An 11,345-nucleotide genomic window follows, 5' to 3' on the forward strand; every position below is an offset into this window, starting at 1 on the left:
ATCAACACAGGCCCCAGATTGTAATTGGTATTTCACTATAAAAGCCATTAATGATATCTGTTAGGCAAAGTCTTGTAAATCACCCTAATTGGATTGATGTAATTATGGTCTTTTGTATTGTAATAATTTGTATGAAATATAATATCAGCAAAATATAAGTGATTATCATGGTGTATTCTATCAGACCTTGACCTGTAACTGCCAATAATAAACAAAACTTGCAATGAAGAATCAAAAGAAAAAAGAGAATAAAGAAAATAATATAATAAAAATAATATAATAATTTTTTATTACAAATATTTGAAGACATTCTTTATAAACTCAATAATTTTATTTCTTATAATTTTAATATAACTCTGCCATATATTATATGTACGACTCTCTGTAAACTCTGTGAACTGATCCATGAAAATGATGTACATCTAGTCCTACTACCCAGTACCTGGCATTAAAAATCAACCAAACTTAACTACATTCTGTTTCTGGAGACACCTCCAGCAAATTTACAAAATAATAACTATCTTGTACACCATAATAACTTTAAAGAGAGTTCTTTGTTTCTCTCCTACCTTGGATGGTACCCACTCATGTACCATACCCTGGTACTTAATAACAAACTGAACAAATGAAATTTATATATTTACTTGGGTTTATGAAGGAATCTCAATGAACAATACCCAATTGCTCTGAATATGATAGTAAATCCAAGCAAAACTGCCAGGTTTTCACCGTATGTTCTTGTCACATTTAAATGTTTCAAAATTTGACTACCTGTGATGACAGTTGCATTGTTCTTGCACTGCATGAAGCTGGTTATTTCAGCACAACTAAAAAACACTGGTCAAGAGCTTTCTCATTCTGTCTAACTTTGCTAAGTTTTCAGACAGTTTTTTGGGGGAGACAGTCTTATTGTCTGAAGGTTTTTGCGGTTAAATATTCTTACCTTTGATCTGCAATTCCAGTGAACTCCATAATCTGGCAATTCTGGTACGAGTACGTGAGAAATGATAAATACTGCACCCATTCCAACCAGAATGGTACTCTATCAGTATAAAAACCTCCCAGAAGCATAAAGGTTAACATTGTGACGGCAGCGACCACAATTCCTTTGTTGAATGACATCACAGTCGCGCCAATGGCAAGTCCTATTGACTGAAATTTCAACACAAGATTAGAGAGAAATTCTAAACATAATTCTAATATATCCTAATATACTACCATACCTGCGATAAAATCGCGTTAACGACCAGATTCAGGGCTTGACCGAGAAATGCCACGCTTGGATTAAGACCACACAGCCAATAAAAAACAAATAAAAACACGCAGGGGTAACAGATAACCAGTGGAACTTCACTGAGACATTTACCAAAATAATACGCCGAGAGACGATAGCTTCCGGACGATCTTTCTTTTCTAATGATCACTTCCTCTGATGGAACTAAAAATGAACGAAACACATTTCAGGTTTGGATCAGTTCAATTCCAAGTTTCATCCATACAATTCTCTTCGAATACTTACACGTGAGTAAAGCATGGAACAGCGGCGTGAAACTCCAATACGTTATGAAAAAGAAAAGCTGTTGTAAGAAATAGAAAAGATTTATTCATTAAATCTTTTTGGATGTCAGTTATAAACCCATGCAGTACTTCCTTCTGTACGGGATTTGGAAAGTTTGAAAATGTTAGAGAGGGGTGGGAAGAGTTCCTTTTACATACCAGGCCTCTTCTGTCATTAATAGTCTCTTCCTTGTGTGGTAACTGGAACCAGATTAAGCCAATTATGATGGCTAACAGCAGGTTCTAAACAGAAGACGCATGACGTCATCAACATATGGTACTGAGCTCATTTACAAGTAGTGTGTATGCAAGCTTCTTTAACGAAAGACAAACTCATACTAACCTGTATTAAATTTAACTTGGATAAAATCACTGGCAATGATTGTTTAAAGGTTCTATGACTGAGCACGCATAGTTGTGTCCAAAATGACGTTGGCCACTTATCCCCGTGATCCAAATGAAACCCGTTGTGTCCACAATCGTCATCGCTATCCTCAGAAGTGTTATCCATCATGCGTTTGATCTCTTCCATAGAGTTCCTGCGTATGGAGTGACGGTTTGTCCCAGATGTATCTATTTGTACCGATATATCCTGTTTTGGTCTGAATTGAACGACTGAAGAATGAGAAGTTTCTGACGCAGGTAATTTCTTTGTATATCCATTCAGTTTCTCACCGGTAGTACTGAGATCATTTTCTGTGTGTTCGACGTTATTTGATAACGCAACCTTTTTTTGGGGACTAGGACTGGAATTCTGAGAATCGTTGTCTTCTCGGAAACTAGCTCTGTTCTGCAAACAGTAGTCCAGCGGTAATACGACAGAGTCGTTGTCCCGTTCCCGTTCGCTACTTAAGGCGATACTTCGTCTGTCAACACATACAGGGGTGGGGAGAGTTCCTTTTATCCTGGACGAGAGGGAGAGAACGTCATTTCGTATGCATTAAAAAAACCTCAGATATAACAAGGAGTACACAACTAACCATTCATCACAAGCTGATACAATAGTCTTTTCAACTTCAGCACCTCTTGACAAAACCTCCACTGTGGAAGATAATAAACTCACTTAAGTTTCTTAATAAAGACTTGACAATAAATCATAACACAACTAAGACAATAGATAATGAGATTATTCCTGATTACTTAAATTATCATTTAACTACTTATTGTCTTTGAGATGACTGAAATGGGCAATCTAAACCAGGACACAAGCTTATAATAAAATCAATATTTTGTTGTCATGTGCTTACATATATAATCAGCAGGGTTATAATGCTCCTCGCAATGAAAACCAGCTCTTTCAAAGAAATCAAGAACATCTGAAGAATCACCATAGTAGGCAACCTATTTAAAGCAAAAATGTTGTACTTAGATATTTCCAGTGAGATTGATTTGCATTTCACTGGAAAATTCTGAAGAGAGAATGAAGACATTGTCTGAAACCACATTAACTGAACGATAGAATAAACTTAAAAATTATTTCCTGTTTTAGCTTATGTCACTCACCTGGCCATTTACCAGTAACAATAGTTTATCAAACAAATGAAAAATTTGGCTCGAAGGTTGATGAATGGTCATAACAATTGTTTTCGCCTCATTTTCAGCAAGGTTTTCCAATGTCTTTACGAGATTGTATGCATTATTTGAGTCCAGACCTGATGTTGGTTCCTAGTGAATTCATTGAAAACAATTATGCCAAGAGTAATTTTAAATTCGTAAAACATTCACTTTTGTATTTGTGAATTTAGCTTATGAAACTTATTCATATTTTATAAATATACTTCTCTTACATCAAGAAAAAGAAGTGCGGGTTTGTGATGAGTTCACAGCCGATGTTTGCTCGTTTCTTTTCACCTAAAAAAAAAGATGAAAGAAAGAAGTATAAAATACTGATGACCACAAAATTCCACCGACTTCAATGACAGCTTTATAAAATACATACCCCAGAAAGACCTCTTTTAAGAGAGCTACCCATTTCTAAAAATATATATATTCAATTAAAAAGTAATTCAAATCCAAATAAAAATCATTAAAAAAATTAATATTTGAGGAAATTCTTACTAGTGTCAGCACATTTTGTAAGATCCAATATTTCAATAATTCATCAACCTATCCAAATTATAAAAAATATAGTCTACAAGTATTTAATGTAAAATTCTAGGGCAATAGCTAAATTGCCTTGATATAATGGCAATAGTTAACAAATAATTCTACCTTCTTTATTTTCTCTGCTTTTGGCATTTTATCTGGTAATCTTAGTAACGCTGAATACTGGAAAAAAAAAAGTATAACTTAGGTTTAGTTAAGTTGGACCAAACCTATTTTGTTGTCCTGTAAAAACACACCAGGGTAATTGCATTGGAGATAAGATATATAATTGATGGTAATCAGATATATAATATATCTGGTGAAAAATGCACAATGAGCCTACTTACAGTCAAGGTTTCTTTTAATGTCAAATTTTCAAAGAATAGATCTTCTTGTAAAACATAACATATTTTTCTTCTCAGTTTCTTATTCACATGACGGCCATTTAGCAAGACCTCGCCAGATTTTGTGTCACCTACTTTGCGACCAGCGAGAAAGTTTAGCAAGGTTGTTTTTCCAGAACCTGTAGTTTGAAATATTTGATATGATTTATACTTATGTTTTTACTCTATTCTTCTACTTTTAGCAAACTAATGAAAAATACTGAGTCTATCTAATGAATTGCCAAAACAATATTTTCCAACATAAAACTGCACTAACAGACATTCTCCACACTCTGCCCTGGCTTTAGGCAAAATAAAAATATACTCCTACTAACTGAATCCTAGCAACCGAAAGTAAATCATTTTTTGATTACAGTAGTTGTCTAAAATGGCCAAAATTTGTACAAGATGTAACAGAACTAGGCCTTTTCGAATTCGAATAAGTCATATATTTCGCTATTACATACGAGATAAATACACATCTATTAAATCTATAATCAAACAGACACAAACTTTCACAATAGGCTATGAATATAATTAATTTTAATACTTTTAATCCACACGTGGTTTTATGTGCACTATTTACTTGTCAGCCTAATCTTTGCAAAGTTATCAGCTTTTAAAACACAAGTTAAATGTGTTCTCTTACTTAGGAAAAAAACAAATAAAAGCTTTCATCTGTAAACTAAACTGCGCTAGTTGTTTTACAACGTTTTTATGCTTACCGCTTGGTCCCATCACAGCTAAAACTTCTCCTGGCTTGACCGATCCACTAATATTGTCCAGAATCTTTCGATTGTCGATAAAAACTTGTAAATTATTGAATGTCAACGTTATAGGACTCTGATCACTCGCCATATTCACAGCTGCGTTCGTCATGTAACTTTGGTTTGCTTGAATTACTTCGTCCTCAATAATGGGCGATATTTCTGCGTCGTTTATAACTCCTTCCATCTCACAAATAGATTATTTTTGTGGTTTACACTAGAGTGATATAAGCTAAAATCTAGAATGTATGACAGTATGGATCGATCGGAAAACCCAATCCTATGGCATATGATACCCACAGTATTAACCTTCTTCAAAATGACGTTATTATGTTATGACATAATGTCGTATGGTCTAATTATTGTAACAGAATGGTGCAACCACATCGGTGTATTACACCATTTATTGTAATCATACCAAGATGACGTTTCAAGGTGGAGTCTGCAATAACAGGACAGGCCTAAGGAATTTAAAGATTCTTTCTTTGATCCCATGACTGCAAGCTCATTTAATTTCCTGGTATAAGGTCCTTTAGCAGAACATTGAGAATTTTGGATCACTATGCATAACACCCCCAAGAAATGGCTAGCACATACTGTATACTTAACCTGTCTTGTTAGCTATACTTTGAATTTTCAGAACGTTCTTATATTTGTGGCTACTATAATTTTTGGCTAAGTCATTGTTGACCTATTAAGCCTTTGTTATCTAATTTCCTCCTATTTCCTGATAACATACCTCTGTTTGCTTTTGCTTAACAAAACTCCATAAATTATGGTAGTAAAACAGCATTTTTCATATGTAAAAAACATGCATTTTCAATGTTGAAATAAGGACTATAAGGTCCAATTACTTGGAACAAATTGAACTATGACACAAATAATGTTAAGTCTCATCTTTTCATTTATATTCAAATACAGCATATTTGTGATAATTTACTAACCTATATATCTACCAAATACATGTCTGCACTAAGGTTATTTGTTAACCAAAATAATACAAACACATGCTCTTACCCTAATGGTGTGCCCTAAGTGCTATCATTTAACCACAATTTTAAAAGCAATCTACAGTAGTTTGGAAAATCTTACAGTGATTTAATCAGATAACTAGATAACCACAGTTGTTATTGAAAATGGCTAAATAAAGTGGATAATCAACTATCAAGCACACCATTACCTACATCAAAACTAATTTTCTTAATTCAATTGCTACGGAAATTCTAAGATGACTAATACAATGTTTTTCAATAATGTGCTGTCATTGACATGTAGAGAGGAAGCCCCAGATTTTTTACAACAATTAGTTATGCACCATCATCATTGCCATTAAGAGACTGCTATGTATGCCCCTGACATTTCTGGGCAAGACTTAATGCAAGCCATATACAATTAGGTTATAACCAATAACAGCAGAGAAAATCGACTCCAAATTATGTTAACAACTTTTTGCTTCACATAGTAGACTACAAAAAGCTGCAACATAATTTTCTTTAGACTTTTTTCATGCAATAAGCGACATAATGGCAACTTAAAACCAACTTCAAATATCATAATATGTAAAGTGTTTTACCCTATAAATTCTCATTTAAATATCATGTACAATATGACCTGTCATCTTTGTCTGTGCTGTCCATCATAACCTCCATGTACTGACTATCAAAATGCATTTTGATGGTAAACTGATCAGTGTTTTTTGATGTACATTTTACAAAATAAATGTATATACTCGTCGCAGAGTCTCAAAGTTTGGCTTTTCAGTCCAAATGTGTTAATTCCAAATCTTGAGGAAACTATCCCAACTTCCAGTGCATACTGCCATGCCATCTTCAGTAATACCAAGATTACTGACGCGATTATCGTGTCCTGCTAAAACGCCAGCCCGTTCTCCTTTTAATGTGTCCCACACATTACAATTGAAATCATCATAACCAGCCAGAAGTAAACGACCACTTTTGGAGAAGGCAACTGATGTAATGCCACAGATAATATTGTCATGAGAATAGACTATGACTTCCTATAATTGAACAGAGAAAAATGTTGGTAAATGTGATGGTAAATGAAATGTAAAAGTTTGTCTTTATTTGAAATACATAAGGAATGGAAGTAAATTATATGAGTCGATGAGAACATACCTGGTCAGCTCTAATGTCAAACAAACGACACGTAGCATCATCTGAACCAGTTGCAAATGCATTGCCATTAGGGAAATACTAAAAATATTAATCATATTTAGACAATAACATAAAATATACATTTCACTATACTATGAGAATCAGCACTCACCGATACAGCATTGATATCTGATTCATGGCCTGTAAATGTTTGTGTACAGATCCCATCTCTGATATCCCAAATCTAGAAAAGAAATTTTAGCACCGATAATAAGTTATCAATAATCGATTGCTCAACTAATAACAGGATTGTAGACTTACTTTGGCAGAAGCATCACATGCTCCGGAAACAAACGACCGTCCATCAGGAGCAAGAGACAGAAACATAACATCTCCAGTATGTCCATGAAAGGTTGTGGTTTGTTGACCAGTGTCAATATCCCACAAACAGCTAAAATACAGAGACATAACATCTGTTAATGTAATGTTATTTTATTCTATCATTTTGCAACCTAATCCAAACTTTAAATGCAAGAAATTCAGTTTATTTTCACACATACCAGGTCATATCACCAGAGCAGGTGATAATTTGAGAGTCATCCAAAAATCTACAGCATGGAAGATACCCTAACAAAATAAAATAATATATACCGGTATGTTAATATCAGAATAAAACAAATACACCTTCATTCTGAAATAAATATAATGCCATTCATTTGATTACCTCAAATTTACATCTTGGGGAAATGCCCAATCCATGATCAATATATTACTCACCCGTGTGTCCAGGTAACTCCCTACTGACTTTCACATTGCCTTCCCGAGTTTTTAAACTGTATATGGAACAGATATTGTCAAGACCACCTGCCAAAAAAATAAATATATTTTTTATCAAAACATACCGTACAACAATCACTTGTTAACATAGTAATATATCTAATGTTCATTCTCGAATTTACGTACCGCATGCTACAAAGTTTCCTGATGGAGCGTAAGCACAAGTCATAACCCAGCTGGACCTTAGTGGAATTGCATGAACCTAGAGAAAAGATCGAAGATTAGAATTATTGATACATTGCACAATGGTAATAAATGCCAAAATTTATTTAGGAATTCATTTCCTACTTACCTTGTTTGTTGTATATGAATCCCAAACAATAAGCTTGCCATCTTGTGACGCACTAACTAGATTTCTATAAAAAAATATTCGATTTCGTTTATCGATTAACTGAAAAAAAAATTTTTTTAAACATTGTTTTTCATGTCGAGAAAAATAAGCATATATAAGTGAAACATTGTTTTAAAAGATCAGATTCAGTTTATTTTGCTCCCATATTGGTCTGTGTTTCAAAACTGTCCAAACTGAACACTTAGAAGTCTTAAATTTCACAAGTTACAAGTTTCCACCTTACCTTGAGTCAGTTGCCCAATGTAAAGCATAAATCTTTGCTAAATGACCCCTAAGAGTTCTCCTGGTGCGCATTTGTATTCTGCCAACTGCTTCAACATTAGATGCAACCTAGATTATATCAAAAAATATATGAAGACAACCAGACATGTCCTATTATAGAAAATTATGTACTGCTGTATGTCAATGTGACAATAATCCTTTTTCCTATGCCATGCTTTTAAGCATCATATTTAGCAGTGATTAGTGATAATAATCCTACCATTATCAGACACAATCATATGTTTGGTTTTTATACAAGTGGTATGTGGAAAAACTGCAAACTATTTCAAAACTACAAGAAAAAAAATTACAAAAGTACCTGCATCAAAGTTGTATCAGCAGCCACCTTACGGGCATCCTAAATAGATAACCAAGTAATCAATTATCTTTTCCTAAAATCTTTGAAATTTTCAGTGCATACCAACTAGTCTATACAATATGGATGAAAGTATTATCTCTATAACTTGTTTTTAAATTGTTTTCAACCAGATTTGAAAAAAGATGCAATTTTCGATACGTTGCTTAGGCTAGAGGCAATATTTCCTTTAGGAGTATGAAGTATCACAGTGACACAGTGAGATCAAATTGTACTGTCCTAAAGTTCATGGAAAAATCCAGAGAGATAAGTTGCCATAGTTTTACAAAAATAAAGGTGATTATATTCTGAGAAGACACTTTCGTTCATCCATGAAGTATTGAAAAGTTTGAACCTTTAAGATGACCAAATACTGAGTATAAAATTTTATCAACTCTAATTACACCCCACATTTATTACTTCAAGAAATAATATTTGAGTATGTTCAACAACGGCATTGGAACATCTGCAGAATCTGGTCTTTGTTAAAACACCTAGTGTGCTATCTTCGACTGTGAATATACCGCTGTATAAATAATTTTTCGGATCGTTTCTGAACTGCAAACTTCATATTGGGAAGAAACAACTTATACGAGGGCCTTCAACGTTTCTCGATCGCTGTTTCAAATATCATAGCAACAAATAGTCAAGAGTAAACACAGCTTTACTGCAAATGAAAATATCTGTAAAAAGTTAGAAATCTACTGAGGCTGTTTCGACTGTACTTCGCTAAAATATCTGTTTTCAAAAAGCCACTTTTTGTTGTAAAACAAAAACAACGCAGGTATGCATTTCCCGAACGGTGGTAAACAACAAGGCCGAGAAAATACGACGTGCTGAAATGAGTCAAATGACCCGAAATCTTATTATTTCTAACGACATAGATATTAGACTATTTCTCTGCAATTTTGAGCTGAAATATCGGTGAAGAAACAGTTTAAATTTGCTGAGATTCGCAGAGCGGCATCTTGCAACATATCAAAGATGAACGAACGTAAGAATTTTTGGCCAAAACATCATTGGAACGTTTACCTCAAGGAAAATTGCAACTTTCTCAAAACAATAACAAAACCGAAATTCGATGTGGAACGCTTTGATTATGCACAAATCGAAAAAAGGAGTATTTTTTCAGCAATCTGTCACAAACAAAATGCACGACGTGTGAAAACAAAGGCAGTTCCGTTTGAGACAAATTTGAAAAAGTTTCCCAATCGGACAGGCAAAATGTGTACATAGAATTCTTCGGAATCCTTCGCTTTGCGATGTTACATCACTACCGAGGTTTATTTCGAAAAAAGCATTCATCAAAGCTGCTTTTCGCTGGGCTTAATTTCAGATTGAAGCCGAGTGACGCCTTATTTCCATATGTAAAACAGCTAAGACAAGGAAAATCGAATACAAAGTCAAGGACAAGTCGGCAAACATTTGCAGTCAAAATGTGGCATAAAAGGAAGATACAGACCCCACAATACACACTCTCTTGGCGATTTGAAACGTTTTTTAGTGAATTACTGTAAATTTAAACCTTCAATAGCCTTGGTAGAAAAACACGACGTTCAGCTGTCTTCAATAATATTACAACTAACAAGGCATCCGTAATGAGCTAGTTCTGTTTATGGAAACCGTCGACCGTCTTCAATTTGCCTTAGTAAGGCAAAAATATGAAACAGTCGATCTGTTCTAAAAACAGTCACAATGTAATGAAGACTGCTATCATCAAGCCCGGTGAATAAGAGAACCCGTGGGAACACAAGAAACATTTATTGTCATTCGCGAGACACAAGACACAATATATATGCTGAAGCTTAAATCTGCAATCGAAATATCGAGAAGGAAAAATAGTATATAAACGTTGTGTACGTACTCTTATTTCGGTCCTCAGTGTTTCGGCTTCTTGCCGAAGCCTCTCAATTTCTCCACTCATCTTTCGCCGTCTTCAAGCTGTTCGATCGAGTATAAAGGAGGTTGAAGTCTTGTAACACTTTGATCTCTCTCTTGCTCTTCTCAAAACGTGTACTGGTTTACCCCGAAAAAAGTGATTTTCCACCGAGAAAACGTCACCCTTTACCCGTAAATAGTTGCAGGAACAACCAAAGGGTATTAGGAAAGCACTTTCTTCTTTCCAAACTGCAATCGAAGTGAAAAAATAGCAAAAATATTTGGCTCAAACTTTGGGAGTGGTTCGCTTACAAAATAGGCCAGCCAAGTGACTGCTGCTTTACATCCGTAAACCCCTGCGAGAGAAGCTCGACCACCCCAATATTTCGCACTGTCTTCGGTAAATGTCGGAATGACGGTCAATTACGTTATCCTCCGACTGTTACTCTACGTCCGGTGAGATCAGTTGTCTAAAGACAGAGTAATTATTACATGAGAAAAATACAATCTACCTCTTTAATGAATTCCTGCATTTCAATTCTTTCAAGCAAAAAATACCTCTGGACTAGATAAGATTTCAAAGAGAACTCATTCAACTCGTTGTAGAATTTGATTTCTAGACAAACGACCCGAGGGATTTTCACTAGTATTTTACCGCAAATTCCTTAAAACTTGTTAATACTTTCGGCATGAGGCTTTTATGCGCGGAAATAAAAAATCCAGAACTAAATTAACTGATATTCTCAGTGGGTACAC

At 34.6% G+C, this 11,345-nt stretch overlaps 3 protein-coding genes across 3 annotated transcripts; all 3 read right to left on the bottom strand.

Moving 5' to 3' along the window:
• Positions 1-311: 311 nt before the first annotated feature.
• LOC114518440 (ABC transporter G family member 9-like) lies at positions 312-3,417 on the bottom strand. The gene is made up of 10 exons (XM_028538429.1): positions 3,345-3,417; positions 3,061-3,222; positions 2,805-2,898; positions 2,538-2,598; positions 1,901-2,462; positions 1,717-1,800; positions 1,520-1,577; positions 1,224-1,438; positions 944-1,152; positions 312-827 (listed from the first exon to the last, which is right to left on the bottom strand). Exons 2-10 carry the CDS (start codon positions 3,130-3,132, stop codon positions 641-643), a joined length of 1,542 nt encoding a protein of 513 aa, XP_028394230.1. The 5' UTR covers positions 3,133-3,222; positions 3,345-3,417; the 3' UTR covers positions 312-640.
• LOC114517929 (ABC transporter G family member 21-like) lies at positions 3,405-5,400 on the bottom strand. Its single transcript, XM_028537781.1, has 6 exons — positions 4,751-5,400; positions 3,990-4,165; positions 3,769-3,825; positions 3,616-3,663; positions 3,497-3,531; positions 3,405-3,408 (listed from the first exon to the last, which is right to left on the bottom strand). The coding sequence occupies exons 1-6, from the start codon at positions 4,977-4,979 to the stop codon at positions 3,405-3,407; spliced, it is 549 nt and encodes a 182-aa protein (XP_028393582.1). The 5' UTR covers positions 4,980-5,400.
• A 273-nt stretch (positions 5,401-5,673) lies between these two features.
• On the bottom strand, positions 5,674-10,948 carry LOC114518103 (guanine nucleotide-binding protein subunit beta-1). The gene is made up of 11 exons (XM_028538029.1): positions 10,576-10,948; positions 8,676-8,714; positions 8,319-8,425; positions 8,036-8,099; positions 7,870-7,945; positions 7,684-7,770; positions 7,467-7,533; positions 7,228-7,357; positions 7,079-7,150; positions 6,928-7,005; positions 5,674-6,809 (listed from the first exon to the last, which is right to left on the bottom strand). The coding sequence occupies exons 1-11, from the start codon at positions 10,633-10,635 to the stop codon at positions 6,564-6,566; spliced, it is 1,026 nt and encodes a 341-aa protein (XP_028393830.1). The 5' UTR covers positions 10,636-10,948; the 3' UTR covers positions 5,674-6,563.
• Between the last annotated feature and the right edge of the window lie 397 nt (positions 10,949-11,345).

This window comes from Dendronephthya gigantea, unplaced genomic scaffold (assembly GCF_004324835.1).
Source record: "Dendronephthya gigantea isolate DGI-Jeju-01 unplaced genomic scaffold, DenGig_1.0 000010F, whole genome shotgun sequence".
In the NCBI taxonomy this organism is placed as follows: domain Eukaryota; kingdom Metazoa; phylum Cnidaria; class Anthozoa; order Malacalcyonacea; family Nephtheidae; genus Dendronephthya; species Dendronephthya gigantea.